Source organism: Symphalangus syndactylus, chromosome 3, assembly GCF_028878055.3.
Source record: "Symphalangus syndactylus isolate Jambi chromosome 3, NHGRI_mSymSyn1-v2.1_pri, whole genome shotgun sequence".
Lineage (NCBI taxonomy): Eukaryota > Metazoa > Chordata > Mammalia > Primates > Hylobatidae > Symphalangus > Symphalangus syndactylus.
In genome coordinates, this window is record NC_072425.2 from 150582779 (window position 1) to 150610437 (window position 27659).

At 46.1% G+C, this 27659-nt stretch overlaps 1 protein-coding gene and 1 long non-coding RNA gene across 3 annotated transcripts in view; one reads left to right on the forward strand and one right to left on the reverse strand.

Annotated features, from left to right (window-relative positions):
* Positions 1-21045, reverse strand: part of OPCML (opioid binding protein/cell adhesion molecule like) — a 1146349-nt gene extending 1125304 nt beyond the window's left edge. The window contains exon 1 of one of the 2 annotated variants that reach the window (XM_063635683.1): positions 20527-21037. In XM_063635683.1, the coding sequence (XP_063491753.1) occupies positions 20527-20587 (61 nt within the window). In that variant the 5' untranslated portion in view covers positions 20588-21037. Of the gene's footprint in view, positions 1-20526 lie in introns of both variants that reach the window. The other variant, XM_063635682.1, reaches the window with a different exon arrangement.
* LOC129479880 (uncharacterized) lies at positions 1369-15261 on the forward strand. Its single transcript, XR_008656821.2, has 3 exons — positions 1369-2304; positions 10933-11058; positions 13135-15261. It is a non-coding gene; the product is annotated as an uncharacterized lncRNA (long non-coding RNA).
* Positions 21046-27659: the final 6614 nt, after the last annotated feature.

Genomic DNA, 27659 nt, shown 5'->3' on the forward strand with positions numbered 1-27659 from the left:
GTCCCTCATCCTTTAAAAACCTCTCCACCCACATCTCCTACTACTCTCTTCCCACTTGCTTACTCTGCTTGAGCCTCACTTGCCTCTTGACTGTTGCTTGAATAAGCCAGGCAGATTCACTGATACCCTGAGGTCTTGCACCAGCCAGTCCTTCTGCCTGGAATGCCCTTTCCAAACTCCTTTACCCCTTTCACATCTCTGCCCAAGTGTGGCCTCCTTCAGTGAGGTCTGGCCAGACTGGCCTGTTTATAATTGCAACTCTCTTCCCCATAATCCCAGTCTCCTTAGCCTGATGTACTTTTTTTTCCCTTTTTCCCATATTTCTTCAGTTGTTCTAACATACTATAAAATTTATCTACATGCTATGTTTGTTGTGCATTATAAGATTTTCTCCACTAGTATGTAAGCTTCCTAAGGGCAGAACTCTTAGTCTGTTTTATTTGCTGTTGCATCCCAAAGTCCTAGAACAGTGCTTGACCGATGCCAGGTAGTTACTCTTCATTTGTTGAATGCATGAGTTAAAGAGCAATGGCCATGTCTGAAAAGACAGGGACAAAAGAATCTCTGTTTCCTACTCTCACAGAGTCACTCAACACACTTTTGACACCAGATGTTGTGGGGTGGGGGGTTCCTCACACACTAAGCAATGTTCTGATGGGCACCAGCTGGGTGTTCCAAGAGCATCAGATCCTGCAGGTTAAGGGCTCGGTCCCGTAGACTACTCCACTTCAGAGGCCATTAGAAAGCTCCAGGCTGTGATCTACGTTTCTGACCAACCAGCGACAAATCAGGATTTGTCCCAAACCTACTTACCTGTGTTTGATTAACATTCTAGATTCCCACACCTGCCACCCAGTCTTTGATTAATTTACTAGAGCGGCTCACAGAACTCAGGGAAACACTTTGCTTACCTTTTACCCACTTGTCATAAAACATGTTACAAAGGCTACAGATGAACAGCCAGATGGAAGGAATGAATGGAGTAAGGTATGGGGAAGAGGTGCAGGATCGGCACCATCCTCCAGGCACCTCCATGTCTTCAACAATCCAGAAGCTCTCTGAATCCTGTCCTTTGGCTTTTTAATGGAAGCTTTCTTACATAGGCATGACTGATTCAATTATTAGCCACTGGTGATTAGCTCCAACTTCAGTCCCTCTCCCCTTTTCCCAAATCTCAGGGGAACAACTGGAAGTCCCAACCTTCCAATCACATGGTTGGTTCCCCTGGCAACCAGATCCCATTGTGAGTCCATCCAGAAGCCTACCAAAGAGTTGCCTCATTGGGACAAAAAGGTGTTCCTATCCTCCAGGATATTCTGAGGTATTTAGGATCTCTGTGTCAGACTAGCCTATCACTCAGGAAATTCGGAAGGTCTTAGGAGTTCCATGTCAGAAACCAGAGCCAAAGACCAAATATTAGAACAGAAGATTCTCCTAGGACCCCTATCTACAAGGATATTAGCAGCTTTGTCTCAGGAACCAGGGCAGAGACCAATATATATTTCTTATTATATCACAATATCACACCATGTAAACCCATTTTCAAGAAGTCAATGAGCAACTAAATATGCCTTTATCCTGACATTTGAGCACACTCTACATACAAACCTTTCAATGCATAAAGCTGAATTTCTTCTTATTGGACCTGCTGTCTGGAATTTATAAACCTAGAGGTAGCAATTCCCTCTGGGAGTAAACACAACAGAAGAATGTGAGGAGAGATGCACCATGCCTCTGATAATGTGAGAAGCCCCAAACATTTAAAAAAATGGTTTCTCACACCTCTGACTCCATTTATAACATGGACATTGAGAAACGTGTGGGGTTATTAAAAGTTCAGATTTCACCAGCCCCATTCATAATTTTTCTGACATTTAAATAACACAAACCAAATCTTCAGCATGACAAGAGTGTTACTGCTTAGATCACAGAGCACTGCCATTTTTCTCAACACTGCAATTTGGAAGTTGGCTTGGATTACTCCTTTCTTCCACTGCTTTACCCCCTGTCTCCTGTTTCCCAGCCAATCCCCAAACATCAGTGCATGTGGTTAATGCAATTCTCATCCTTTAAAAACCCAACTCAAATGTCACCTCATCTGGGAAGCCTCCTTGATGAAACCTGGCAGAGCTAGTTTCTTCCTTCTTTGCGCTTCCATAGGATTGTTTATGCAAGACTGCAGAGGCAGTACATTGTGTTTTGTTAATGTGTTCACAGGATTGTGTCTCCCTGAATGACGCACTCAAGGAGAATGGCCTTGTCTTAGACATCTCACCATCCTGAGCCTCTCGTGCCTGGTAGAAAGTGAGTGCATAACTGATACCTGTTGCATAATGACCTTGTAGAATCAGTTCTTGCCTATGGAGCTTTGCAAGGAAGTAGCTTTTATCTAAACTAAATTTGGCATTTATAATGGTTCATGAAAAGATCTTAATTCAGGAGCTGCATTACAGAGATTAAGAGTTTAGCATCTAAAATTGTTGTCAGGAACACAGCAGCAAAGAAATCGAGCCAGCAAGGTCAGTTGAATACAGGAAAAAAATCATGATTCAGTATCCCAAAGGGTCAGTCCCTACACACCAAGCCCCTCTACGGCTGTGGAGAAGTCTGCCACAGAGAATTGGACAGCAAATTATGCAAGATAAAGAGACACTTCAAGGCTGGTCAAGAAACGAAAACAAAGACACCCCAAAACTGTGGTAATGGTTCACATCACCTGGCATCTGCAAGACCTTGGAGATACAGCATTGTCAGTGTTTGCAACAAGGATCATAAGAGGCTTTGATGCAATGAGGAGCCAATAAAGGGGATACTGGTCAAATAACCTTCACATATGCCTTCTGCAGCGATTGTGTGCAAGGGAGGCGAGTTGGCTGCTTCCTAGTTTTGGAGCTTTGGAGACACTGACCTCTGGAATGTGGGCTTGATTCTTTAGCTCCTAAGTCTCTCCCAAAAGGGACTGAAGAGAGAGGGAAAAACCAAACACTCTTATTTCCTGTTTGCCAGCTCCATGTCAGCTGCCCATGTGTGCTCCCTTCCTCCTTGTCTGGAGTGCTTGGCATCTGCTGTTACTGAAATTATTGCAGGGAGACACAGGGTACTCTGAATGTCCTGCCAATGACCCCTTTAGGTTAGAAGTAACCTAAAGACTAAAGTCAAGAGTCCTTTTTTAAATATTTAGGACAATTCTCACTTTTTTATGGTAGGAGACACCTTTCTTTTCAAATTGGCTCAGTACTCTTAATTGATCTCAAGACTCTATTGCCACAACTCTACATAGGTCTGCAGTGTTATTTATAACCCACTGATTTTAAATACTGCCTTTTAGCTTAGCTTTATGTTTTTGTCTATAGGAAATGTGTCTGAGCTGTCACTCTCACTCCTGCGTACCCTCAAGATAGCAGACTAAAATATTGAAGTCTACCCTAAAGAAAGTTGCTGGAACCATTTGCCCAGTAAAAATCACATGCTCATTGAGAGAGTCAGTCCAGCTAAATTAATAATGCAGCTCTGGTGCAAGCCTTCTCATATCTAATTTATTCCAGATATATCACTCTAGAACAACCCTACTGTTATACCTAATAGTGTTACTATCAAATATGTTCACATTATTAGCCATCCCTAAAAAGTATTCATTAAAGAGCATCTGGAAAAGATGAAAAATTTGATGACTTGATTCACAGGTTCTGGATAAACTGAATTTCCTGGGAAACAGATAAGCTGAGAACCAGAAGCTCCTCACAGACTTCAACCAGAGCAGGTCAGAGGTGCAGTCCTGTAATACAAGAAGAGAAGGCCATCTTGTACCAGCTGGGAGGAAGACAACTCTCTTCAGCTAGAGGGGTTGCCAGGATACTGCACTGACCATTTAAAATCACAGAGCAGTGGTTCTCAACCAGAAATGATTTTGTTCCCCAGGGGGCATTTGGCTGTGTCTAGAGACATCTTGGGCTGTCACAGCTCAAAAGGTGCCACTGGCATCTGGTGGGTGGAGGCCAGGGATGTTGCTAAACATCATACAATGCACAGGAAATTCACATAACAAAGAACTATTGTGCCTAAAACGTCAAGAGTGCCAGGGTTGAGAAGCCATGCCATAGGGATAATAGAAAAATCAAGTTCAAGAAGCTAATACAAAACCGTAACAATCAAGAACAGGAACATTACTGAAGGGTAGACCAGTTTTATGAGCCAAACAGTGACTACGCCCCAGATAACCAACCAGGAATATGAGGAATACCGAGAAGATGGATTTTAATGGACTTAGGGTGCATCAAGAGGGAAGGGAAGTACCTTTATGATCAGTCCAGAAAAGCCAGAAACTCAAGTGAGAAATCTGGGGGAACATGTTAAAAATTTTTTAATTTCCTCAAGGGTCAAGGCAGGCTCTCCAAGGGCCAGGGCTCCTGGATTCTGCCAAGAAGAGGAAAAAAAAAAAAAGTTTCTACCGATCTTAAAGATTTCCCAGTCCTCACAGCGCCATTAGTGAGTCCTAGTTCAACTTCGCAGAGTGAGCAGTTGAGCAAATAACAGACCAGAAACTGATCAGTGGAGTCCGGCGCTGGCTCCCATGCCTGCTTAACACAACGCCAGCCTCATCCTCCAACAACCAGACATGAGGACAGGTCTACGTGTGCAGGGTGCTTATGGGGAGAAACAACTGGGAGAGAAGCTGGGCAGGAGCCATAAGAGCTGGGAGAGCTTGGAGACTGCGGCCCCCGCGGAGGGAGAGCAAGGCCGGCAGCTGGTGGGTGGAGGCGGACAGCACAGTGCAGCTCTGGGGAAGGCTCTGAGGCAGGGGAGGCCTCGTGTCAGTCTCCGTCAGAGGAGACGCATCTCCCACCAGTGGGCCTGACTTAGTATCTCCACTGCTGTGGAGTTCTGTTATGGCCAGATAGTGGCTGAGAGGACACGACCTTGGAACCGTCACAGCCAGGGGCTTCGGAGAGCCCCATCCGAGGCTCCTGCTCAGTCACACTTCCCACAGCCAAAGATCTGGGGACACACTCACACCACCGCTGCCGGGGCTGGGGCTGGATTCCAGTCACTTCAGGATAAAAACTATGCTAAGAAGAGGCATCGACTCCTAGTTTTTCCGAGTTTTGCTCTTTTCTGTGTATCTCCATGAGTATGTTTTAATACCTCTTTTGAAAAATTCCAACTCTACGTCAGCTGAATTTCTCCTCAGGCGCAAGGGTGCTTTCCAGCCTAAACCAGGAAAGCTAAGGCCTCAGTGTCCCCAGGGTAGATGCTCCCTGGTGCAGAGCCGGGACAGAGCGGGAGAAGGCGGAGAACCGTGGAGATGGAGAGTTACGAGCCACGGGGATCGATGGTCCCTGTCCTTGGCCTTTTCTTCTCGCAAAGACTGTTTTGCATTTATTTCCCTTCAGTGGTCTTTTTATATATATATAAACAGAATATTCTGGATGCAGGTCTGTATTCACTGATGTGTTACTCATTTTTACCACAAAGCTAGCATTGTTGAAGAACATTACAGCTGCCACAAGATGGGGTCTTCCGTAGCAACGGCATTGTACCCGCATCCAGAGTGAGCTGTGGCCAAGGACACATCCCCACGCGAAGTCCCAGAGGGAGGCAGTCAGAGCCAAGCCGTTAGACGCATCTTCCCAAGAATGATTTGACATTTCTCTCTGGACTCCATTCCCAGTCACGTGGCGTGACTCTCTGCAATGGTCTCCAAAGTGGTGCTTGTCCACAAGGGTCTTTTGAGTGATACACGGATGTGAAAGGAAGGAATATCAGAATTCCTATTTTCATCTATTTTATCTTACTCTTTTTATCATTGTATATAAGGAAAAATATGTGTAGTGATTATATACTTCTATACATGTGTAGTAGTAACATACATATCATTTATACATGCATAAATATATATTGTATGTGCATGCTTAAAATGCTTTTTGTAAAAACCATAGGAGCTCATAAACAAGAATTTGGGAGCCCACTGATAGTACAGCGGGTCTTAATTTTTTAATAGTGGAAAGTGATTGTGTACTGCTAGTGTAATAAAAGCGGAATTCCTCTGGTTGATAAAGGGCAACAGGGAGTCAGGGAGTGGGGGCAACTCCCCCATACTTACTGCTAGGGTAGTGGGGGTCTGGACTGCACAGACAGAAACCCAGGCATCAGGACAAGGGGCTGTGGGAAGCGACCTGAGAGGCATCGTCTTAGGGGACAGAAAACTAATTAGAGCCGGGCTGACTCCTGGGCAAAGCCATCAGTGCCAGGGTCCAAGCAGCAGTGAGCAGCGCCAGGCCACAGAGCTGAATGGAGGGACACATCTCAGCAAGAACAAGGTGTTTCTGAAGAAGGGAGGTGAGAACTGGAGGAGTTTTTCTGAGCCAGAGTGAGTGAATGAGCAACCACAGCTGCTTTTTCAGGGGGCGCTCGTGACCACCGTGTGTGCAGAGTGGGAACAGTCAAGGCTGTGCACCTTGCTCAGCACCAGGCACAGAATGGGCAAGGAGGATGACTGGGGTCCTAAATTTCTCCATTTCTGATGCCCAGGAAGCAGTCTCTTTCTCTAGCACTGCCAGTTCCGAGGAGGACTCCCATGGCACTTCTGCCTCTGATGTTAGAGAGAGACAGCCTCCAAAAGACCCCTCATGAGCAAAAACAGGTTCACAAGAGGAGTGCGGTGTGCATATGTATGTGTGGCATGTGTGGAGATGAGTGTGCATGTGTCATGTATATGGGTGGGTGAGGGTGGGTGGTGTGTGTGGATATAGGCAAGGTATGTATGTGTGTAATGTGGGAGGATGTATAAGTGTGTGTGGGGGGGTGTGTTTGTGCTCATATCGGTGGGTGGTTTGCAGGCATGGTGTGTGTGTATAAGTGTGTTTGTGCATAGGGATGTGCATGGATGGGTTTGTGTGTAAGTGTGGGCAGGTATGGGTATTTGTGTGTATAAGTGTGTGTGCATGGATGTTTGTGTATAAGTGTGTGCGGGTGTGGGTGTGTATGCAGGTGTGTGTGTGAGTGTGTGCATATAAATTTGCATGCACGGGTGTGTGTGTGCCTATGGCTGGGCAGTGTGCAGGTGCTGGTGTGTATGGGGCTGGGGCCTGGACCGTGGCAGGTCCTGGTGTGTTGGGGGCTGGGCTGTGAACAGTGGCGGGCCGGAAGATCTGCGGCAGCCGCTGTCCATGCGGAGATGCCCTGTGCCCGCCCCCTAGGGTTCTGCCATGTCTAATTGCTGCAGCTTGCCCTCTGGTATGTCAGGCAAGGAGCAGCCCACAGAGGTGCCTGCCCTGTGGGTGACAGTCCCTGAAAGCCTCCCTCCTCGTCTTCAACACGGGAGGTCCTCGGCCCCGCACAGGAACATCCTGAGGGCTCAGGATTCCTTCTCCCTGGTGCGCTGCGAGCTCCCCTTGCGGGGTTGCTGACTCATCTTCTGCCTCCATCTCCGTCGCAGCAGCCCTTGTGCTGGGTGGGCTGGGCTTCACCTTTGCCCTTCCTTGTCTGTGGCTTCCAGACACTCCTAGTCCCACTTTCTTCCTAACTTTCCGCCTAGTTCTAACCTTGGCTTTCTGGCTTCACTCTGCCACCTACCACCAAATGTTCAATGCAATACAAAAGAGGAGACTTCAGGAAATTTTGAAAGCATAATTAAGATATTTTTATGTATTAATTTATTTGAGAAAAATAAAGTCCAGCCATAGACCTAAGTGCGAGATCTGTTGATGGTGAAGCAAGTCCTGCAGCCAGCATCTGGGAGAGACACAACAGAAGGACGAGGGAAACTTTACTGACAAATCTGTCACAGTCACTCTGTTCCCAGATGTCACCACCAAAATGTAGCTAAAAAATAATCATGAACAGTTGAAAATAAAGGGGAATCAAGATTATAAGATGCTTTTACCAGGGGAAGAAAAGCTATAATGCATCTTCCTTGATTTCTCCCATCTCCCCTATCTTCCCAAACTCCCTTGTGTTTCTGCTCCTCAGCCACAGCATAAAATACGACTTCGATAACAAACAAACCTCTTGCCCTCCCAGGCACACATGCTGCAATGGTGCTTCTGGAATACTGACTGAGTAAAAATGTCAATGGCTTCTCCCACACCTCTAATCTACAGGCACATGTGCCTGCCAGACAAACCTGACTTCAACCAGCCAAGCTTAGCTGTGTCTAATTGCCTTCTAAAGTAGCATCCACTGTTTCTATGAAATTTGACCACATCAACATAGCTTCTGCTGCGTGTGAGACACACCTGGGGCTGGGTGCCGAGCAGCTCACAACCAAAGCTAGATGGTGCCACCTTACGTCTCTGAGAGTCTGCCCATACAAAGTGAGGCTCAGAGACCTTTATGAATATTAAGACATAATGAAGAATGAATATTCTAGTCCCGAGGGAGGGATAGAGCAGCTCTCCACCCCACCCCAGGCAAGACAAAGACTCAGTGTGTGGGTAAGGTACAAAGAGCTCCACTGTCCTCCGGAGACCCAGTTTATGCTGAAGTCCTGCGGGCTTTTGCTGCCCAGAAGACAGCCTGGTAACACAGACAGAAGGACTCCTCCCAAGTGCAGTGTGCGTGGGAGGTTCCTGGTCTCGAGGGCCATTTTCAGAACTGCAGGCCAGCTCACTATCCCTGCTCGAGCTGGGTCTTTTTCTGAGGCTCCCAAGAAGCTGAGCCTGCTGGATTAGGGCAGAGTACAAGATGGGTATATGACTGATCCCAGAAAGGCAGCCCCTTTCTCCCACACAAGCAGACAAACAATGGTGCTAAATCAGTGGTGCTCATTCTGGACTTAGCCCAGCATGGGTGCAAGGCTTTGTGGGGACCTGAGATGATGTTGTGGTTTCCCCTTGGGCCTGGGCAAAGACGAATCTCACCTCTAGGGATGCACTCATCAGCCCATGTGTACAGAAATCAGTCAGGCCCCTTTCTAAAACCTGTTCAGTAGGTGTCAAAGAGGACCCCTCTTTCCACAAAAGAACATTCTGCAGCCAAACACCATGCCCTGAAGTTCTACTTTTAGTAGTGACTGCAACTGTAAGAGGCAGGCATTATCAGCCAGGCCTGGTCTTCACGGAGCCAGAGAGCACTTTTAGCTTGACTTGAGGCCCCATGTTGGAGCTCTTTCTGAACCCATTTCAAGTCTCGCATCACAACCCAAATGGCAAAGTCCATGTTCTCCGGCAGGGCTCAGCTGGGGAAGCATAAGCCACTTCCCAGTGTTCTCCATGGGAAAAAAGAGGCAAACCAAACATTGACTCATGCCTGGGAAGTGAATGCAGGAGTTCCCTGGATAGGCCTCCTGCTCCAAACCAAGAGTCACAGACTCTTTGGCATGCACTCCACTGCTAGTTATCATCACAAGCCGTCCTAGCCAGAGAGAGAGGAAGTCACAGAAAATGGAGAGAGAAATGCCCAGAGAAGAGTTGCCTTCTGAAGCAAGGCAAGGGGACCTGGCAACCTGGAACTGCACAGCACTTCAGAAGGGGTGTGTCCATCTGGCTCCTCTCCTGACCTTTGGGTCCACTTGGGAATTAGGCAAAACAGTTCTTTTGGATTTTACAGAGAGAATCACAGGTGTTCAATACATTAAACTGCTTGCCCAAGATCACTGGGTTCATAAGCTGAGAGGCAAAGTCAGAGGCCATGTCCTGGGTCAGGAAGTCAGTGCTTCCTTCCACAAGGTGGCGACAGGATAGCTAATTTTTTGCCTTAAAAATAAGTAATTTAAGTGAAAGAAGAAAAGAAACAGTCATCTGGACCATAACAAAGAAGTGGCCCGATCTTCATGGACATTGTGGGCTAAACTGATGGCAGTTATAAGGTAGTATCCATTGACTCTCAAGAATTCACATCAAACAAAAGGAGGGTGGGGCCCCCCAGAAACAGATGCAAAATCCTGATAGTGGTTTTCATCATTCCTTCCCATCTGGGCTTCACCCAAAGAGGCATCCATCCCAGTGCCAAGTAAGACTGGGCACTCTCTCCTCCATGGGATAAAGCCAGGGGACTCCCAAGGAAACTCCAGCTTCTCTTGGAGCCTGTAAGCTGATGGGCTATTTCCATCTGCCACATTCTCTCTTCCAACATCCTCCTCTCTTTGAGGGGTATGGGAAATCCCTTGGCACTGGGCTGTTCAGGAGAACCAGGTTAGCTTATTCAGAAAAGCCAAAGGCTTCTGTAGGTCTTTCTTCCTAGGAACGGAAATTCCCACAGGGGCTTGGCCTCCCCACTGTCCTGTTTCAGCCTGCTACCCTCTGACCATATCTGGCATGGTTTTGAGTCTGAACTCTGGCTTCCTGTTCTACATTTGTCTGCAGCTCTTTTGGACCTATTGTTTTGATTGCACCCATGTCTATGTTGTCAACTGTGAAGGCAGTGTGGTGGTATTAGTAGGAGGGAGGTAAGAAGACCCAGTGCATTTGGCTCTTTCCCTTAGTAGCACACAAAATAGTCATGCTATACATGTATGTGATTTGTACACTCTAAGCCACCATTTAACATGAATCATTAATATAGAGACTGTGGGATTCTCAGTATAGATTTTCTCTTGGCTTAGTGCAGAGCCAAGCCCAAACAGATATTTAAAAATAGATGTTTTGATAGTGTAATGATGATAAAATCAGGTACCTGTCATGGTGTGTAGACCAAACAAGTCAAGTTGACACATATCTGGCATTTGGTATTGTACTACCCTGAACATATTCTTCTGCATATCAAGGATCAAAGTATTTCTGGAAGTCTCCCAGATCATTACAAAGGTCATTCAAAGTATGCAAATGCCACTGAAGGAGACAGGGCTTCTGTTTGTTTGTTTTTGACCTGGATTCTAATCTTCGGGTAAGAGGGAGCTTGGAGCTACCTTGTTCCACAATGTTCTTTGTACACTAAGGTGAGAGAGCTTCAAGGGAACACAGTAATGGCCAAGGTTATAGGTCCGTTTTCCAGCAGGGTACCAGATTGAGAGGCAAAGTTCAGTCCAGCCCTTCACTATGATGTTGATATGACACCCGACAAGTGATGAGAAGAGCTGTATTCAAGAGGGGACTCAGTCACTATCTGACTATGTGACTTCAGGTAAGACACTCAGATGCCCTTTGCCCGAGTGCTTCATCTATAAAATGAAAGCACTCAACTAGACAATTTCCAAGGTCCCTTTTGATTCCAAGGACCTTTCACTTTTTAAATAAATTACTACAATTTAAAAAATGTTTGTAGGGAGCCAGCCATAGATGCCACTCTCTGCTCAGAGGGGTCCAGGCAGTGGGCCATGGGGAAGTCATACATGCTTTGCATCATGATAATATTTGTGCAGTAGTTGCATCTTGGTGGCCACAAGCTACTTTGGGGTCCAATTAGAACATTTCTAAAATGCCTGGTTTCTTCCAGGAGGAAACAACCACAGGCAGAATCCAGGAGACAAAACACAACTAGGGCTTTTTGTAATATTTTTGAAGGGTAGAGAAACTGAGTTATTCAATTTTAAGCCCTACATTAAACCCAGAGAGGGCACCAGTTAAGAGACTGACATTATTAGACTGCCAAGAAGTATGGGATTTCTAAAAACAACTTATTCCTTGTGCTAGGACAAGATCACACCTAAACCGAAAGAGATAGCATACAAGCAGGAACCTGAGGACAGACACTCTTCTCAGCACTCTCCCGGGGTGTTAGTGCTGACAATGGGGAGACTTAGATTCCAGTTCTGCAGATTCTGACTCCCACCTACAACTTTCCTTTAAAGGCTCCCAAGTGCATTCGTGTCTCCATTCCAACCAATATTTCCTAAGTTCCAAGGCACAGCCATCTCTCGCCTGAACTACTACAGTAGTCTTCCCATTATTCCTGGTTTGTTCTCTCCCAATCCATTCTGCAAACTGCAACAAGAACAAGAATAAAAAATGTAAATCATGAATCACATCAACGGAGTTCCATTATTTCTAGGATAAAGACCAAAATGATTCACATGACCTTCAAGGGCTGCCTTCATCTTCTGACCCCTTACCAGGCTGCCAGCCTCAACTTGGCCCGTGCTTTCTTCCTCTACACTCCAGTCAGGTGGGAGAATGTGCTCTGATTCTTCATGCTACGGGACTTCTGCCCATCCTATTCATTCTGCCTCTTTCTTTGGTCTTTGCTCTTGGGTTTGGATAATTTCTACTCCTCCTCCTTCATATCTCTGTTCAATTGTCACTTTCATAACCAAGGCTTCGCCAGGCTCCCTGGCAAGATCAAGCTCTCCTGATAGACAATCACCGCACCACACACCTCCCTTTCCATAGTTTTATCTCAGTCGTGATTTCACAATTATATGGGTGTTTGTTTGACGCATGTCTATCTCTCCCTCTGGACTGTAAACTTCATGAGAGCAGGAACCATAGCAATTTTTGTTCAGGCATACATTCCCAATGTCTAGCATAGTATTTGTCACATAGTAATCACTCAATAAATCACATGTTGAATAAATAAATGTGCTTGGTACTGTAGAGTATTCAGAGATGAATAAGTCAGGATCTCCACCATTCAGAATCCCACAGCCATATAATAGCAAGACTGTGAAATAGGCCAGACTGTAATAAATGAGTAGGTGCAAGAAGTGATACAGCACCCTTTTTTATATCCTGTGATTTGCTAAGCTGCTTTTTACCTTTTCTGTATGAACATCAACCTGTTTAAGCATTGATTGACCATTCATGACCCTCTACTATGCCATTGCATTTTTGTATCTCTAACCCAACATTGTACTTCTTATGAGCAACAGAATTCTCCTTTTGATTGGTACAGTTTTTACTTGTTAGCACCATGGGCATGATTCTAAATTTCAAATAATTGGGGCCGTTTCAGCAGACACCCTGATTAAATGTGCTGAGTAATTTTAGTTTGTATTAAACCAATAGCCCACATTAGGGCCCACATCTGTGTTTACGGAACGACTCGCACTCTCAGGCGTGTCTGTCGCAGTGTGCGATGTGAGATCCAAAAGTGTGCTGCTCCAGCTCTGTGATGCTGCATGTGTGTTTGGTCGCTAGCTCAGAGCTGGTGTTTATTGACAAGCAAGAACACTGGAATGAGTAATCATTATAAGCATTCCCTGCACATTCCCATCTCTCAGAAGCGAGCCACATCCCCAAGCTTCTTGCCCTCATTCTGCAGAGGATAAGCTGCTGGGCAGGCCAACCCTCAACACCTTTGAGGACTCAGTGAGATGGAACAGAATGATTGTCTAAAGTAAGTGAGCACTCAGTATTTATTTATTCATTCATTCATTCTCTCGTTCATTTGTTCAACAAATCTGTTTGAGCACTTGCTCTCTCCCACCCATGCTAGGCACTGAGAATATATTGGAGAACAAAACAGGTGTGGTCTCTGCCTGTATAAACAATGGTCTAGGGAGGAAAGAGAGACATAAAACCAAGAATTAGCTTGAAATATATGGACTCACAGTTTTAGAAAACAGAAGTCTGGTTCCGAGGACTTGCACAATAGACAGGGAGGCCTCGCCTTTTTTAAAGCATAAAGAATGATCTCCTGGGAAGGCAGTATTTATGCTGAGTTCTGAAGGATGGAAAGGATGTGTAGCCAGAAAAAATTATGATAAGAGGATCAGAATTTCGAAGCTCAGGTCACCTGACAGGTGAAGCCCTTGAGGAAGGAGGGAACATGCCTTGTCTGCGGAAATGAGATTGTCCAGAGTGACTAAAGCCCAGAGCTGGAAAGGCAGAGAGCTGGATATGAAGCTAGACAGACGCAGGGCCAGATCATGGCCTTGTGGGTCATTTGAAGTGTTCTGAAGTCTATTCTAAAGTCAACCAGAAGTCTACATAGGGTTTTAGGCAACGCGAAGATCAGATCACAATAGGGCGACATCTACCCTGCCTACCTCACAGTCTCTTAGTGAGGAACAAAAGAGACCAAAGATAAGTTTTTCCAGGTGATCCATAAGGAATGAGACCACTGTGTTTCTAAAACCATTAGTAATTCCCAAGTGTGGTAAAATACCATTTGTAAATTCCCCAGGAATAGAGGTTCAAGAATGACCGCTCAGGCCATTTGAGAGACTCTGCCCCTTGAAGTGCCAGAGAGCCTGGTTTTCTCCACGTTGGAGTTCACTGTGCAATCTGACTGTCACTTATCATTTCCCATGCTAAGTGCAAGCAGCCATTCCAATCAATGGCCTGCGTCCTACTGCATCGATTCATCTTGGCCTTTCCAGGGGTCTCTCAGCATAGCATCTCCACTCATTAAGGAGAATGCGCCTGCATCATAATGATAATCCTTTGCACTTACCCAGCACATTGCCCAAGGGGTTCTCAAAGCATTTTGTAAACTTTTAATTAAGTTAGTCTAGTGACTGCAGGATGGTCCCCAGCCTCTCCAAACCAAGAGGTCTGGGGTGGGGGTGGGGACGAGAGGTGATGGGAGACAAGTACAAACCCTGCCTCTAGCACTTACTTACTGGCTTTGGGGCACAGAGTCGAGTGGGTGGATGTGCAGGGAATCTCTGCGTTGCTAGGAAGAAGCACTCACACATGTATGGCCGTGTCTGGCACAGGCAGCTTGTGGGCCTCCTGCCATGTGTGCCCACAGGGAGAGCACCAAGGCTGGGGGCTAGAGTTGGGAGTTCTGGAAAGGCAGATATAGAAGGCAAGAGGGAGGACTTGCTTTCTTTAAAGAGCTGTGAATGTGATTTTGAGAGTAGCTAAACTCTGGCTTGGAAATGCATGTGTGCCTTGCGTGTATATGTGTGCAGGAAGGCGCATGCATCTATGGTTGGCAAGAGGGTGGTGAGGAAGAGAGGAGGAAATGTATGTTCACATGCTTAGAGGAAGGCGGTAGCAAGCACATTCATCTTCAAGCTTCTCTCTGCTTTTGGATTTATTTTGGCTCCCTTCTCAGGGCTACCTTTAATCCTTCCCTGAGCCATACAAATACCACCATCTTGGGGTATCAAGTGAGGGGTGTATAAATCCAGCAAGTGGAACTACATCCATGCCCTACTGTGTTAGAGCCATCCCCACTCCTCAGGGAAAATGCAGAGGCAACCAAGGCTTTGCAGATAAGTAGCAAATTCTAAGTCTGGGTCTCCCACCAACAGCATAAAAGGCAAGAGGGACAAATGTCCTCAGGACCTAGCCCTCTACTGAGGACTGGGATCGGAAGGAGTGGGAGAGCAGAGCCACCCCAAGGTGAAGCCACCTGCCTGGCCCTCCCTGTCTGGAAAGTGCCAGTCAGTATCAGAGGTGCTAACATCCACTGCTCCTGACAGCCTGGCTTGTCAGCAGCCACAGACCATCTGGGGGCTGACACTTGAGCTCACTGACAGGAATCACAGTTTGCTTCCATATCTCTCTGTCTCCAGCCCCAGGCAGCTGCAGGCGGATGGCAGCAGTCCATCTGCAAACAGGGCTGCAGGCTGAGGGGGTCCCTGTCCAGTGGACCAGCAGCAGAAAAGCCAGTGCCCATAGGCCAAAGGCTATTAGATGGGGCTCCTGGAGTTCCAGCTGTCCAAGGCTGACCTACAAGTCCATGTATCTAGCACCCCGCCAAATATGCCACAAAGCAATGTTTTGAGAGACCAAAGGTGCCATGTCTGTTGCCTTAGTTTTCTACAGCAGAAAAACTAAGACCTAAAAGCTCAAAGTCAGAATGCATATTTCATTGGGGGGTCAAAAAGAAGAAAAACTTAATAATTTCCAGTTTTACTGGATTAATGATTTTTGAGGCAGGAGAATATCTTAATGCATTGTTTCATCAGAACCTATATAAAGTTTTGTTCAATAAATGAAGGAGTAGATTGTCTTTTACTAATTTTCGTAACTGTGACAAAGACATACATATATGGTCAGTATGATTCTACCTTATCTTCTCCCATTTTTAACAATAAGGAATGTCCTCCCCCCTTCTCCAACATGTGAGTTGCCTTCTCTCTTTACCCTATTCCTAGAGGACCAGGATGAGTTTTTGTAAAATAAAAATTTAGAAATGTTTATTTGTTATCATCTAACCTAGGTGTTCAGCTACTCTGTCCAATTGGAAACAAGGTTCATACATGGCTGGAACCCATTCTACAGATTGGTAAACTGAGACTTAGAGGATGCCTTGAACCAACGAAATCAGCCTCAAAGAGCAACTAATCAAATAGATCATGCTCAGCTTTCAGCATACTTAGAGGCTTGGGTGGAGTCCCACTTAAAGGGACGTGCACTCAGCCCCAGGCAGCCCTGACACAGTTTTGAGGCTGTAACCACCAGAGATAGTTCCCAGTAGCTGGCATGGGAGACCCAGGCCCAGAGCTGCGAGACAACAAATGCTGGCAAGTGCCAGCTGTTTAAAGAATCTCCCTCTGTGATTTTCTAGGTTACAGAGATGTGGCCAAGGGTGCTAAGAATTCGAGAAAGCCCAAAGGCAGACAGGACCGAGGGAACACGGGAGAACCTCAAGCCCATCGGGATCTCTGATTAATGTCAGGTTGAATAGTGCTGCCCAGTTCCAGGCTACTGAAAAAGCCATCTTCATGAAGCAGCTGATGCTATCTCCTTCTCAGCGCCTGCTATTGCCACTGGGCCCATGCTGAATGCAGACGACGCGGTCTAACCTTATTAACATGTCAATCATTTTTAAGGGATTGAGGGCCACATGATGGCATGAATCCATGATGGGCTAAAGTATGATGAGGACTTGCTCATGACCAGATCCTCCATCCTTGTTCCTATCTCTTTCTTAGTGAGTCTGGCACATGGATTCCCCCACTAGACCCCTTGTGCACATCAGGTACTCTTAGCAGGTTCCCCGGCTCTGGGCTGGTGAGAGGCTAAGGAGCAGGAAAGGAAATCATCAAAATTTGGCTATAGAGCCCGCCCCCAGGCCTTACCCCAAAGCCAAACATCCCAGCTCAGAAACGCAAGATCTGGGGACTTCCCTGAAGGAAGAAGCAGGAAGGTGTGTGCTAGAGAAGGAAGAATCCTAAACCGCAGAGAATTTCCTATCCAAGCCCAGAGTTTTCTGACCCTAAAAAGGCAAAGCCCGTTTAAGGTGCAAGAGATGAAGTTGTAGCCAGAACCTGGGCTCACAGATCAGTGCATGAAGACACAGCTCAATCCAGGCTGGGTAAATGGGGACCCCTCCCGGCTAACTTCCCTGCTTGGAGTCACAAGACGAAGGAGATACAAACAGAATGGGCCAAGAAGAAGGGGACAAACAGGAAGTCATGGTCTGAATTTGAGCAAAGAAGTCTTCCAGGTTAGCAATCCTTGCATCATGGCGCTGGCCCCTGGAAGGTCTTGGGCAGCACTGAGCCTCAGGAACTGAGCCTTGGCTGCTGGCGATGACAACGTCTTCTTGCCCTTACTCCACCCTGCCCCATGGCCACAGAGTCATTTCTCAAAGCTGGAGGAGAAAAGGCAAGAAGAAGACAGGTTTTGACTCAAATACTCAAATACTGTAGGCCACGGTCACAGGTTTTAAGTGACAGACAGAGTGGTTTGCAGGTAATCAGAAGGACCTGGGATGCTAGTTCAAAATGCTTCTGTCTGCGATGAGGACAGGGACTCCACATTTTAACCTGCCTCTCTCCTCCTAGGTGATTCTGATGCACATATCTAGCAGTATTCGCTTCCTGCTTCCTACAGAGCCCCCAGACCCAAGGTCAAGAAGGCCACCAGCCCAGACTATCTCTCTCCTCCTACTGGAACAACAAAATTACCCCCACCGGGGTGTCCAGCGCCTCGGACTGTGCCTCTAGCATGACAAGTCAATTGGCCACGGGCCCTCTGCCCTGTGTTGGGTGTGGGCTCATCTCAGTCTCCACGTGTGACTGTCTTTTCCATCCCAGAAATTCTGCCTAGAAAAGCTATTTGTGACATCAGTCTCCCCGTGGAAGGTACCAGGCGACAACAGCATTAACCTTAAAATTATTCTGGGATGGATATGTGTTTTACCAAGAAATAGAAGCTGCAGAATAAAATGGCATCGAGGCCTAACCAGGTCAAGGTTCCATTATTACATCAGCCTTCGGTTTTTAGACGCAGTGAAAGTAAGTGGCTAACGAGCTGGTATTAATCCCTGTGGGAGAAAAAGCATCATCATTTGAAACAAAGAAAAAAAATTCTAAAGCTGTAACAGGAAGTAAAAGAAAAGAGAAAGGAGAAGTCGCAAGTAAGCCATGGCAGCTCATCAGAACTTCCGGATCCAGCCAGGTTTCCCACAGAAACCCCTCAAGAAGTGAAGCATTCTTTCACTTACACCTTCTAAAGCTAACTTTTTCTCCTCCCTGTTCTTGTTCTTACCGGGCTCCTGACACAATTAGCATAAGAGTAGCCCTCAAAGCAGGTAACAGACTCTTCAGAAAGAGGGGATGTTGCAGTGATGTCCACGCCCTGCCCTGCCCCAGAAGACGGCGGGGATAGCTTGTCATTGTCATCCACCATGCTCAGGACGTTCAGGCAGGGGTGCAGGTTCATCCTCCTTTCCCTCAGCCGGCTTCAGTTTCGGATACTTCTCCTGCAAGCAAGGTCTGCCTGCTCCCCGCCAGTGCGGTGCCACGGGACCCCTAGAGGGAGGTCTCACCCTGGCTCCTGGCTCCTTCAGGGCGCGCTGCAATGCAGCTTCTGCAGACTGGGGCTCACCCCCCTGCCTTGCTTTCTAAAGTGTAATGTTATGATTTCTGCCGTGAGGGGCGCATCCACACAGCCAGGACTCCCTCGGGATGGGGTTCCTGATCTTTGCTCCAGCACAGTGAGGGGAGGGGAAGCGGGTATGAGGAGGCCCCCCGGAGCTGCCGTCCAGCCGGGGACTTGCCTATGCAGGAAAGTTTGTCTTCTCCTGCAGGGACCCCGTGCACCCACCTGGCTCCCTCTACCAGGCTCAGGCAGGTACTGAGTGTTCGCTGGCTCTGCCTTCCCCGCTGAGCACAGCCACCAGGCTGAACCCCCTAGGATGCGGCTGGAATTTGGAAGAACAGCAACAACAACCCCCACTCTGAACTTCTTGGTCAGCCTAAACAAACAGCTGGGAACATGGTTACGCAGAGCCCATCCCTGCTTTAAAAAGTGCCATCTTCACAGGGTGTTACAAAACATTACAGGCTGGATTACTTGTTTTAGTTGATCCTCTCTTCTTTCTCCCCAGTAAACTTCCATTTTTCTGATTTCACTTTGGCATCTTAGGACTACTCAGGGAATTATATTATTAAAAACAACACTCAAAATATTCCCACAAAACCCTACCAAGTAATACTGACTATAAAAACATAAAATTGTATGTTTTACCTAAAAAAAGGTAGGTAAGGTTTTAAAATCTTAGCATTCATGTCTGTGTATATATGTATGAAAATTTAGGTTTAAGCTAATGTTTAAGTCAATGCATGTATCTCAATTTGGGGGAAAAAAAGAGATCCTGACTGTGCGGGGGTTTGGTATGAAAACCGACACTTTTGCTGCTTGCCTAAAACCTTGGCAAGCATAACCGAGCCCCTTTGGCATTGTTTGAAAGATGCCTGCAGGCATTCAGTTGTCTGCTTGCAAAGGACTCCTGTGCAATTATCAAATCTATTAAGACGCCTTGGATTTTGCAATGCTTCTGCTAGGCTCATTTTGGTAGGATTGCAGCATCTTACCTGTGTCACTGCAGACTTGTTTTCCCCAAACAAGTAACTGCTGTGAGAGGTGGGATCACATTTAAATCATTAGACAAGGTGGGGAAGGGGCTGGGGAGAATCAGGCAAATCCAAATTTCCAACCTTCCCTCAGCAGGGGCATTCCAAATTCTGCCAAGGGAAATTCACATTCCTGATGTAAGGAACAGGAAGGAGATACTGAGAGGATCCCAAATTTCAAGGGCATAATCTGCCCATTTGGTGGAAGGATAAAGAAAGGACGGCAGGCAGTAGAGGGTCTGTGTTACAACAAGAAATGCAGGAGCAGATGAGTGAGCAGAGAAGGAGCGATGGGGCAGGGAAGGAGCTCCAGGGGGAGAGGGTAGGGGAGAGCAGCTCCGAAGGAAGGGAGGGAGGAGGAGAGTGGGGAGAGGAGGAGAGTGGGGAGAGGTGGAGAGAGAGAGAAAAGAGACAGAGAGAGAGACAGGGAAGTGCAGAGATCTGGACTGATTCAGAAACAGAGAGAGACCACCATGACAGAGAGAAGAGAGGGTGCCCCTTCCACCCTGCAGGTCCCAACATAGGCAGCAAGAAGGATTTATGGCTGGGAGTCCAAACCCCTCTTCTCCTACCCCCAGGACCACAACTGGTTAATGCCAGTTGGTGCCTTTCACTGAAACAGCAGTGCCTCACAGCATGGTGCAGATCTCGAACCCAGCTCACTGGATCCCCCGAATAGAGAGCAAATCCCGTGCTGAAAGCATCTGCGTGCCTGTGAGCGAGGGAGTGTGTGTGTGCGTGCACACAGCAAGCCTACCTCTTTCACTCACATGCATCTCACACTCCCCGTCCTCACCCCTTCCTCCTTGCCTCTCCATCTCCCCGCTGCCTCTCCTGCTCTCACGTCGTACAATCGCCCTAGGGAGAGAACACAGCCTTCCCCCGTACGGTACCTGGGATGAAGAGCAGGGCAGTTGTCGCCGAGAAGACGACCCAGTAGGCAGGATGGTACATCTCGACGCTGCGGTGCTCTCAGCTGCCGGGCTTGCTACTGCTTCTGCTGCTGCTACCGCTGCTGCCTTCCTCTGTGCTGAATTCTGAGCAGGTTTAAATCCAATGTTTGCAAAGGGAGGGAGAGAGCAGAAGAGAGAGAGAGAGCGCGAGAGATGGGAGCAGGCAGGCAGCGTCTCTGATTTTTTTTCTTGCACATACACACAACTGGTAAGAATCATCAGCACCAATCTGTACAGGGCTCAGAGCAGACCTCCTCCAAGGCACGCATTGGCTCCACTCTCCTGAGCGACGGAAGGAGACTTTCCTGCTTGGAAGGCTTGACTCCAAGGGGAGTCGAAGCCGGCCCCTCACTCACTCCCTCACTGGAGCACAGCCCTGCATGTTGCTATCCGTGTGAGTATGTTGGTGTGGGGCTCACGTGGACACGTGAACACACACGAGCTCCTTGGTGGGCAGTGGAGAGGGCCTGGCACTGCCAGCAGGGCTCAGGGCACACCAAGAAAGAAAGGTTGCTTGGCAGAAATGTGACTAATGCCCATGCCAGTTCCTTATCATTCTTCCTTCTTCCCAGTCTCCAGGCAGGGATGGAGCAGGAACTGCTACCCACGGGGAGAGCTCAGACATTTAAATCTGCACCCCACCCTCCATTCGGCCATTAACAGCACTTGGAAGCAATTGGTTTTCCCAGCAAGGAGATGGGCATGTTACGGTTTTAACCCACGATGCAGGGAGAATTGGACAGTTCCCCACAACCACAGCATTCTGAAACTCTACCAAGGCAAGATGCTATAGAAGCTCAAACAATTGCTATGATTACAGCATAGGCAGGGACAGATTCAGATTAGATCTCAAGGAGGCGGAAACTTGCTGAAGTCATCAGAAATCTTCAGGAGGAGAAGGCCACAGAAGGATACCTGTGGCTTCCTTCTGTTCTTTTTGTTTGTTTCTTTGTTTGTTTGTTTTTGCTTCTGCTTTTCAGGGTCCAGTCTGTCCCTTCCTCTGGAACAGCAGTTTACACAGGCAGTTTACACAGGGAGGCAGTATCTCTGGATGTGAGAAACCCCAGAACTTTCCCCTGCTCTAAAACGGCCTGCTTGACCTCCCTAACACATGCTTGCATGCTTGTAAGCAGCACACCTTGCTGGCTGAGTTATGCTGCCACTGAACTACACCCTGAACTTGGAGGCTCTGCGATCAAAACAGCACCTAGGTATTAGAGAAGGGACCGAGCAGACTATTTCTGTCCCAAGTGCCCTCCAAAGACCTCGAGTGGCTTGGATTCCTTCCCAGCTCCATGTGTCCACACCTCGAGGTCTGTGAGTGACACTCCACAGGAGATCATTCTCCTTTCCTCCTTTGCTGCAATTCCCAAAGTTTTCCCAAGTAACCTACTACGGGCAGGTATTCCCCTCTATCACTTCAGTTAATCCTCACCAGAGTCCTTTCTTGTAGGCACTATGACCCCTGAATTTTCAACTGAGGTTGAGAGCAATTCAGTGACTTGCCACACAGCTAATGAGTTAAGATAAAAACCCAGGTCGGTCCTGCAAAATCCACACAGTTTTTATAAAGCAGCCAATTGCCAACAAGTTCTTTGGGCCTGACTGAGCACCTCTCTTTCTATAAAATAAATCCTGTTTACTTTTAAAGAAGTAAAACAATTGATTACTTCTCTCCTTATGAACAAGTCAGAAAACTTCAGCAGTAAAAGAGAAAACAGATGATGACTGTGTCATCCGCTGACATTTATGAAGTACCTACTTAACATAGTCATTTTTTCAGGGATGAGAATATGAAGAATATGATGTGTTCTTGTCAATAAAGGGTATACAGTATATGTCAAGAGATCAGCCAAAAGTTAGCATTGTGACTTTGCGAAAGTACATAAAAAATAATAGGACACATGCACACTGTTAGAGTCAAATTTTGTAGACCTCATCACTGCAAACATGTCGTTCACAAGCAAATTGATATGTGAATCCTTTAGGCAATGCTGGAATCCTGCAGAAATCCAGAATTATTACCAGTGGCTGAATCCGCTGGAGAATACAACTGGCTTGAAATTGTGGGAGAGATCAGATAGGCCACAGAAATGAGATGGACGTCTCATGGAGGGGAAGAGAGGAGACACAGGCAGAAACCCTGCAGCGGGGAGTTAGAGGAGGAGATGGGAGACCAAGAGAGAAAGACCTTGAGTCCTAGACTAGTGATTTAGAAATTTCCCCCTGCTAGGAAAAAAAGTTAATTTCTTTCTGAGCAGGGGAGTGCTGTGAATGAGAGGGAGCTAATTTATGGAAATTAATCCGGGTGAAGTGTATAGGAGGGATTGTGGCAAGCATACTTGTTAGTAGGCATGGCCCAAGTTTGATAGATCCTGGAACTGGTGGTAGCAGTGGAAGAGGAAAAGAAGGGGGTTGTGTGTGGAATGCAGAAGAGTTAGGAGGACGTGGTGACTGATGGCATTCTACGGATAACAGACATCATGCATTCACCCTCTGCAGGCTAGATTTTTTTAAAAAATATTATCACATTCAATTCCTAGCCGTGTACTCTATGAAGGTGTAATTATGCCTTTTTGAGAGATGAAGAAACTTAGAAAGATTAGGTTATTTACCCGAGGTCACACAGCTAGTTAGTGACGGCCAAAATTTAATCCTGGGTTTTTCTGTTTCCGAATGAGCGACTCCCGAGAAGAAATTATCATATTGGGCACCATCATTTTATTGAATATTCACATGCCAATCACTCAGGTATTGCCCTTACAAATCCCTATTTATCTATCACCCACACAGCCTAGAGGGAGAGACTGGAGCTCAAAGAGTTTTAATAACAACCCCAACATTTTAGAGCTGCCCAGGTGTGGAGTCCCGGTTCAAGGCCTGCCTTCACCTCTGGTGCTCTTAACCACAAGGAGGAAAGAGAAGGAGCAGCACTGGCAGCCTAGGAGGGGACCGCGTCCCAGCGCTGCCTGTGCAGTAGCACCTGAGGACATGGAGGTGCATTCCGTGCAGCCCCAACCCCACTCCAGGAAAGAGGGGCACATACTACCACTCAGTAGCTAGTGGCCAGACAGGAACAAACTTTCATTAGACTGTCTTGGGCCAATCACAATCCTAGTAACTTCATAAATTTTCTCTGTATTGCTAGCACATTTCACATAAATTTTCTCTGTATTGCTAGCCCATTTCACATAAATGTTTTCTGTATTGCTAGCCCATTTCACATAAATGTTCTCTGTATTGCTAGCCCATTTCACAGATAAATAAATAGAACAAGTTACAGAGAGTCTCGAGTCCCTCCTCTAAGACTAATAAGTGGCAAGCAAATTGAGGTCTTTCTTAGGCCAGAGTTTACATTCTTTCACCTTTCCCTGTCGACTATATTTTTGTTTTAAAAGCACCCATTTATTCTACCAACATTTTTCCTAGTACACACACGTGCACACATGAGCATACACACACACACATACCCCGAGTCTTTTAATTAAATTTACATTTAACACATTTCGATGTATAGCAAGGAAAAATTTTTAAAATTTGTATGCCTAATATGATCTTCCTTAAGGAAACACATAAATATGTATTTTCACTGATCGATTCTTTTAGGTCTATTATATGATTAAAACGTATGTCTCTTTTATTTAAAAAAAAGTAGAGGAAGAAATGTATAAATGCATATTTAATCAATAGATGGCACCAACTCTGTAAAGAGATATTATGGTCTACTGGGTCTATTTAAACATCTTTAAAAAAACAAATACAAATAAAAATGCTTCAATGAATATTTACTAGGGGGACTGCTCTCTTCTCTGGGGTAAATAATATGCAATTTTATACCTTCTGTGAATCTTTATTTTCTTCTTCCAAAGCAAACGAAATCATCAAAACTGTATTTAAATAGCAATAACGTGGGGGAACAAACCAACTAACACCGGGCAGTTGTGCAAGGAGACTTGACTGTCACACTCACACTTCTGACTAGGATTCTTTCTTCTGGAACATCGGTGTTGGGCCCACCTCTTCAAAGGCAGCGGCCAGCTTCCTAGGGCCAGATGGGAAATGGGAATGTTGGATCAGGGATGGGGTCCCCCTGGGTCCAAGGTGTGCTCCTGTCTGATGCCAGTCCTGCCCCTTCACATCAGCTGCATGACCTTGGGCAAGGATACAGGGACTTCCTCTGACTCATAGTGTTTCTTTGTTATACAGAGAACTGCACTGATGAAGAGATTACCTTATGGTATTTTATGTATCCATTCATTCATGCAATAAATACTTCTTAGATACCTACTCTGGGCCAGGTACAAACCTACTACATGTGACACAAAGAGACACAATGTAAAGCAAGATAAGACTGTCCTCACCCCTCCAAAATTCAGAGAGTAGAGGGGGAGGAGAACATTGAACCATGAATTGATTGCATTTATGACAAGTGTGTGTAGAAAATATATAGGTTGATGGGAAAGCATGAGATACAGATACACCTGGGGATGGGGAGAGTGTGAGACTGCCCTGAGGACAGGACTTCTAAGCTGGGATCCCAGTAGGAGCTTCCCAGAAGGAGGAAAAACCCGAGATTGTTCCTGGCAGATAAAAGTAGCAAGTGCAAAGCCCTGAAGCAAAGACTAGACTGTGTGGACACTAACGGCTCTTTAGTGCAATTCACATTCACCCAACCTGCTGCTGAGACAAACTCTGCAATAAATAGTGTTAAGATGACGGATTCGTGCACTTGGAGCCCAACAATGGAACAGGAAGGATGGATTTTTAGATACTGAAGTACTTGTTAGGGTGGGGGCTGCCTGCAAAAAATAAAAAGCGGAAGATGATAAAACATTACAGATTAAAATCTGACGCTTCCACTTAAGCTTTCAATATTCCAAAATGAACTGGAGCCTCCCAAGCTGTAAGTGATTGCCTGCGAGCAAGTGAAAGACTCTGGAAGGCACGTTAACTCCTTTAAACCACAAAGGTGTCATTTAGTTCAAAGGAGCAATGATTTATTAAATGACTGGCTTATGACTAGAAGAGTAAGCCCTTCTGAAGTCCCAGGGACTTTCTTACAATGGGAGTTGTCCCTTTGGACTCAGGTCTTAACCTATATCTGATACTTCTTCGAAATTTGAAACTGTTCACAAAATATCTTGGTCAAGCCCAAGAAAGCCTTAACAGTAAGTATCACTTAGGAAACATGCACTATGCTCCAGTTTCCCTGCAAGGTGGCTAACATGCACCGCAGCTACTCTTCACACCAATCCCTTCCACAAAGTAGACACCGCAACACACACTTTACAGAAATGTCAGCTAGGGTTTCCCCAGGGCTCCGCAGAGCGTTGGCAGAGCTGAGATTCACTCAGAGCTGGCTGACTCCAAAGGCCACGCGCTTTCCATCCTCCCTCAAAGGTCTCTGATACGCTTACATGAAATCATTACAAGATTTACTACATGATGTCAGCATTACACTTAAAAAAATTTTTTTAAACCTTAAAGTAATATATTACATGGTTTATCAAGTTATTAGTGTTAAGTGCTTAAGATTGAAAACAGCATTCCAAATCCCACCCCGCAGGAGCAACAACTTCCATCTCTTTTAGCTATTTCTTCCGGTATTTGCTTCTTTTCTTTTAAAAATATGCTTATGTTTTAGGGAGGCCGAGGCGGGCAGATCATAAGGTTAAGAGATTGAGACTATCCTGGTCAACATGGTGAAACCCCGTCTCTACTAAAAATACAAAAATTAGCTGGGCATGGTGGTGGGCGCCCGTAGTCCCAGCTACTCGGGAGGCTGAGGCAGGGGAATCACTTGAACGCAGGAGGCAGAAGTTGCAGTGAGCCGCGATCGCACCACTGTACTCCAGCCTGGTGGAAGATTGAGACTCCATCTAAAAAAAAAAAAAAAAGTGCTTATTCTTCCACTTCTTCATTTAACAATTTTTAAAGTGATTTACTGACTACCTACTACAGGATGAGGATTTAACCTTGTTCACTGCTAACCTCACACCTCTCCTCTCCTTTTTTTTTTAGATGGAGTTTCACTCTTATCACCCAGGCTGCAGTGCAGTGGAGTGATCTTGGCTCACTGCAACCTCTGCCTCCCGAGTTCAAGAGATTCTCCTGCCTCAGCCTCTCGAGTAGCTGGGATTACAGGCACCTGCCACCATGCCTGGGTAATTTTTGTATTTTTTAGCAGAGACGGGGTTTTGCGATGTTCACCGGGCTTGTCTCGAACTCCTGACCTCAGGTGATCCGCCTGCCTCGGCCTCCCAAAGTGCTGGGATTACAGACGTGAGCCACCGTACCTGGCCCCCTTTTTAAATATAAATAATTTCACAGTGTTTAATTATATCAATATGCAGTATTGACATTTTTTATTATTGTCTTTCTTATGCAACTGTGCTTTTCCTGGAGATAATATTTGCTTTTTTGTTTAATTTGCTTAATTTTTCATAGACCTATCATTGACTGTCCCCAAACTTTCTGCAGAACTCTGAAATTCCTCTCAATATTGTTGAATAAATTGAGTAATCTCTCAATGTCTTGTATTAAAGGCATTCCCCAGAGTCATTCATCCCCCTGAGCCTCAGATGTCATCTGGGACTTCCCTTTACCAAGAGAATACAACAGCTTGTGCTTCTCCCTTGTTTCTGGAGGCAACTTTTCTTTCCTCTTCGTGTTCTTCCTTGTATTAATGGAACACATCTTTGTATAGATTGCTGAGAAAGCATGCTTAGGTGGTTATCTGCATATTGGAAAATGGCTTTATTCTTACGTCACTCAACAGATATAGCTAGTTCAGCTGCACATAGAATGCTGGGTTGAAAATGAATATCCACTTCAAATTTTGAAGTCATTTCTCTATTCTAAGTTTAAACATTTTTGTTGAAAAGTCTGATGAATATCAATTTATGTACCTTTGTATGTGAGACAGCTTTATTTTGCCTCAGTAAATACTTAGGGTATTCTCTTTATTCATGGCTTTCCAAAATTTTGTAAAGATCTTTCTTAGGCCGGGTGTGGTGGCTCACGCCTGTAATCCCAGCACTTTGGGAGGCCGAGGCGGACGGATCACGAGGTCA